The sequence below is a fragment of the Tenrec ecaudatus genome, chromosome Y (genome assembly GCF_050624435.1).
Source record: "Tenrec ecaudatus isolate mTenEca1 chromosome Y, mTenEca1.hap1, whole genome shotgun sequence".
Lineage (NCBI taxonomy): Eukaryota > Metazoa > Chordata > Mammalia > Afrosoricida > Tenrecidae > Tenrec > Tenrec ecaudatus.
In genome coordinates, this window is record NC_134549.1 from 17,813,697 (window position 1) to 17,818,760 (window position 5,064).

A 5,064-nucleotide genomic window follows, 5' to 3' on the forward strand; every position below is an offset into this window, starting at 1 on the left:
TGTTGCACCAGTTTGAAGAAATCCTCAAAAAGAGCAAGTTAAGGCCAAGCGTCAATAGACTCTGGCTGCCTCCAAACACAGAGACTGTGTGCATCGTGACCAATGAAGGATAGCGATGAGAAGAAGGGGCATTCCAAAACACTTCGTCATTGCACAGTTACGTTGGAGAAAAAAGTTTGGGAACACAACAAGGAAATAGTGGATGATTTCTAATCGTCACAGGTGTGCCAAAAGGACAAGCATATGTGTCTTGAAAGAAATGTGACCCGATTGCTGCTTACAGGCCTAGATGATGGGGCTCCAATTGACATACATTGGACCTGTTTTGGGGAGAGATCAGTCCCTGGAGAAGGACAGAGAGACTAAAGAAGTCCCTTGACGTGATGGAATGAAGGGGTGACTGCATCATTGGCCTCAAACTTACAAACAGTCATGAGGATGGAAACGCAGTGTGCAGGCTTTCCTTCTGTCACTCATAGGGTCCCAGTGCATCGGAGGTGACTCAATGACACAGAACAACAGCAACGTTGCAATCACTGATTTCACACTGTTCTCTGTGAGATAACGGGGCTGTGCACATCCCTCCACGGTGATCAGAGGGCAGGCATGGGAGCTTTAACCCACCTGTGATCAGCGCAAATGGGCTGTGTGATTCCGCTGTCAGCTCTAGTCTACAACAAAGCAGGTGTGCACAACTGAAACTGCGATGCGATTCCATCATTTAGCACAGGGCTATATTATTTACAACTACTGGATTGAACGGAAGGTGTGGAATGTCAATGGGCACTGACTTAGATGCTTGCTTGTTGGGACATAAAACTTTAAGACCCCTGACATTGTTCTTTTGAGACCCAGGCACCCATGAGTTCCTTCCTTATACTTTGCTATTGCACTTATATCTTCAGAGATCTCTTCTCTTGAGGGTGTGGAGCATCAAGCAGGAAGTTGTCCTGAGAGCTGATTGTTCTTTCACTGGGGTGAGAATGAAGTGCAAACTCACTCACCACTCATGTATCTAAAATTTATATATGTCTCTGATTCACCTTAGAAAAATCATTGTCACTTTATGTCAGGGAACGTTATCAATCACCCTGCTGGGCATCACTTCCATTACCCTAAAGACATTGCTGTCTTAGAGAGACTATATTCGGCATCGTAGAAATGTCCCTTTGAGTCTCCAAGGAATCTACAGCCTAGCTATATTTGATTGTATATATATGGTAATGCATACATATAGATAGAGTGTTAGATAGATAGATAGATAGATAGATAGATAGATAGATAGATAGATAGATAGATAGAAAATTTTATTGGGAGAACTCTTATGCCTCTTATAAGAATCCATACATCAATTGTATCAAGCACTTTTGTACATGTGTCGCCGCCACCGTTTTCAAAACATTGTATCAGACTTGAGCGCCTGCTATCAGCTCCTCTTTTTTCCCAACTTTTCCCCTATCTCCAACCCTCGTGGGTCCATGATAAATTTAAAATTATTATTATTTTCAAATCTTACACTGTCTGCTCTCTCCCTTCACCCATTTTTCACTTGTTCACCTCCCACAGGGGTGAGGTGGGTTATACATCCATCCTTGTGATCGGCTGCCACTCTCCTTCACTTCTGCCCACACCTCACCCCTACCCTAAGGGTATCGCTAGTCCCATGATTGTTCCTAAAGTTTTATCTGTCCAGGGTTCATTGTGCTGAGAGCTCTCATCTGTCCCAGTGCCTTCCTGGAAATAGTCAATCCCATATTTCCATGTGGGAGAAAATTGTGGTTTTGAACTGTCATCTTTCTGGATAACAGCCCAACACATAAGTTGTTACACCATTAGGGCTCTAAAATATATACAATTACATCACTACCAAACTACAGAAAATCCTATCCCATCCAAGCAGACAGAGAGAAAGCCCCACCACAAGTAGTTGAGATAAGGACAAAAGACAAGAGAGACAGCTGCTGCAGGAACCATGAGTGCAGAAAGATACAGGGGTGATGAGCTCCGACGTCCTTATACCCTGTTGATGTTGAGTACAGCAACCAAGTGCACTCTGACGACTGCACCCTGTATGCACTCAGCCCATGCAACATAGGAAGACATATGTTCAAGCTCTGAACTCCTGGTTTGCATATCGATACAAACACTGGCAACAGCCCACCCTGTCCATCATAGGCAGTCATCCGTCTCTGATATCTGAGGTCATCAATGTTGTTTGAAGCAGATAAATTCGTCCTTCCCTGTGGAGCACCTGGTGGGATTATTCTATAGATCTTGTGCTTATCTGCCCAGTACTTTCTTCAAAGCCCCACCTGGGATAAGGTGCTATGCAACGATGCAATAGGGTTCCCCAAATGACATCAGGAAATAACTGAAGTATCCCCTAGGAGCATTACTGAAACCAGGCGTCCTGGTACTTGGGAAGTTTGCCAAAGCCCAGCTTTGAACGGGATAATATTGGAGGAGATAAAGAGGGAGACCAGTACCCCCAAATGTGGATGCCCATTTCTGCTCAGTGTGCAACCTCAAACCTTGTCATGAATAATTAATGTTCAGTAAACCTGAAAGAGAAATCAATGCCACAATGAATGGCTTTACGGAGAGATGTTTATTTGAACGCATTGTACAGAAATTTACAGGTGTCTTTGAACAATGGGTTTCAGTTGGTTGGAAGGAAAGGGGCTGGTCTCTTCTCGACAAGGGAGGTTCCTGAATTTCTTGGAGAGTTTGCTAGGTCGTGGAATCCAGGTTGCACTGAATCGAGAAGGAGGCCAAGGCCAGACCTTCAATTCCAAAAACATGGTGCCGTCCTGCCATCCTTTATTGAGGGGGGTCAGCATCCAGTCTGCTGGAATCTTTCTTTCAATGCCTTCTACAAGTCAGGTGTGAAGCAAGTGAGGGTGGACTTGGGTGAGGGTGATATCTGATGCATCCTGAAATCTTCACATCTGAAGGCGACTTTATCACAGAGAAGATTCGTGATCCTCGTGTACCTCAAGAAGAAATCACTTAGGCATAGGGAACATGAACGCTTTACATATGGGGTAAGGCACCCACAGCTGGACGTTTTGGATTGACAAGATAGCATGAAGGAGATGATGGAATCAGCTGTCCATTTGGATGAGGATGGCATGCAATGATCTGTTAGTACCTCTGTGGTTACAGAATTCCACAGAATTGACCCCGTTGGGCATCAGGATCACCATCAAATTATCCATGACAGGGAGGAGAGCTTCCAAGTCCAGCTTTCCTTGGGGGCCCACGTAGCAATGCAGTGGGACAGGGAGCTCCAAGAACTTGCACAAAGGGGGGGTGTGCTGCAGCAGCTCCTGCAGAACATCCCAGGACACGGGGTTTCCACATAACATCAAGGTGACCAGCTGGGAGCAGCGGCCCAGTGCATTCTGCAAGGCCCTGAGGTCAGGGTCTTGGATCCCACAGCCAGCTAAGTTCAGGTGCATAAGGGTGGTGGAGACAATCTCTAGCAGACCCGGAAGGAATGCATAACTTGATCTAGGCCTGAATACACCACAAAATACCAGGGTCCTTAGGCGGCTGGTACAGGGGCATAAAGACAGGTAAGTCAAGTCCTCATCCAAAAGCACACAATCAGTCAGGCTGAGGGTCAGCAAGGGAGATGGCAAGCGTGTGAGCAGCCGGATGAGGCAGCCCCTGGGCAGGCAGGCAGAGTCCAGGAAGAGGTGCTGGAGCTGATGCAGATTGAGGAGCTGAGAGGTGAATTGGGCAAGGAGTTGCTCCATGTTGCAGTCTTTGCCGAAGTCCTTGCAACCCAAGATGACTCCAGAGAGAAAGAGGGTCTGCAGTTGACCCATCTGCGCCAAGTAAGGAGCAAACCAGTTGAGGCTGTGCAGGTCCCATTTGCCATGAATTTCCACCTCGTGGACACAGTCCAGCTGCACCATCTTCAGGATTTCCCCAAGAATGTGAAGTTGTGGGAGAGGTCCAAGAAACGCCACCTTCCTGCAGCACAACGTTGGCAGGGCCTTCTTCTGCTTGACCCTTTCAATCAGGAAGGTGAGCAGTACATCTGAGGTAGCTTCCTCAAACCACAGGTCTGTGAGCATCTCCACGGAGGTCAGGGGCTGGTGCTTCCCTCCTGATCTGGAATGGGGTCCTTTTTCCATCTGAATTCTGCGGGGTGTGTCTTCAGGCTCTTCTGATGACATCACAGAGTCAGTAGATGGGGCTCCAGCCCATTCATTCCAGAAGTTGGTGCCAGTGTGCAGCTGTAAATCCAACACTTTCAGTTTGCATCTCCTGTGCTGAGCATTCTGGGCACGCAGGATGTCAAGGCCATCGAGTGCAGCCTTTAAGATGAGCCCTCGAAACACACAATCCTCCAACAGAGCCCCAAGTGGGAGCTTTGTGAAGGGCCAGTAGTGCACCATGGCCTTCACCACCTCACTGTGTCCCTTGGCAACGGCTGCCATGAACAAGGGAGGGAAGAACTGTGTGGGCAGCCACTCAAGAGCGGCAATGGCTGAGGCCTCATTCTGCAACACGCCCTGGATGGCCATGTCCTGGAGCCTGGGTGGGTTCCTGCTGCTCATGATGATCAGTCTGCTCCAAGAGGAATCCTCACCTGTGGATGGGAAAACAGGTCTGCTCAGATCTCAAGGAGAGCCACTCTGTGGACCCCGCCATCCGACAATCTTATCATTCTCCCATGTTCGCCTCAGAACCATTTACAAGTAGAGGGCTTTCATGTTAATGATACATATTTCACGCACAGTGGCAGGGACTGAGAAGACTCAGATTTCATCCCTGACTCTTACCCTTGAGAGACAGTGGCTGACGAATCCAAGCTGGGCAACTCAGATGACAGGCTTCTTCTTCAAAAGACGTTGAGACTGACAACTCCCAGAGAAGCAGGAGGGATGGCAAGATTCTGTCTCAAGTTCCCAAACCTTCAGGTCAGAAGACTGGCTTAGGAGAGAACAAAGATCATTAGCTTTCAGAGAGTCCTTTTAAATCATAGGACCACCCCCCACAAAGACGCTATCTTCACCCTCATGGGTTGATCGCAGTAGGGCTCAGCATGGA

General features: G+C 47.7%; 1 protein-coding gene across 1 annotated transcript; it reads right to left on the bottom strand.

The window, feature by feature from the left end:
• Window positions 1–3,104: 3,104 nt before the first annotated feature.
• On the bottom strand, window positions 3,105–4,409 carry LOC142435658 (melanoma antigen preferentially expressed in tumors-like). Its single transcript, XM_075539866.1, has one exon. It carries the CDS (start codon window positions 4,407–4,409, stop codon window positions 3,105–3,107), a length of 1,305 nt encoding a protein of 434 aa, XP_075395981.1.
• Window positions 4,410–5,064: the final 655 nt, after the last annotated feature.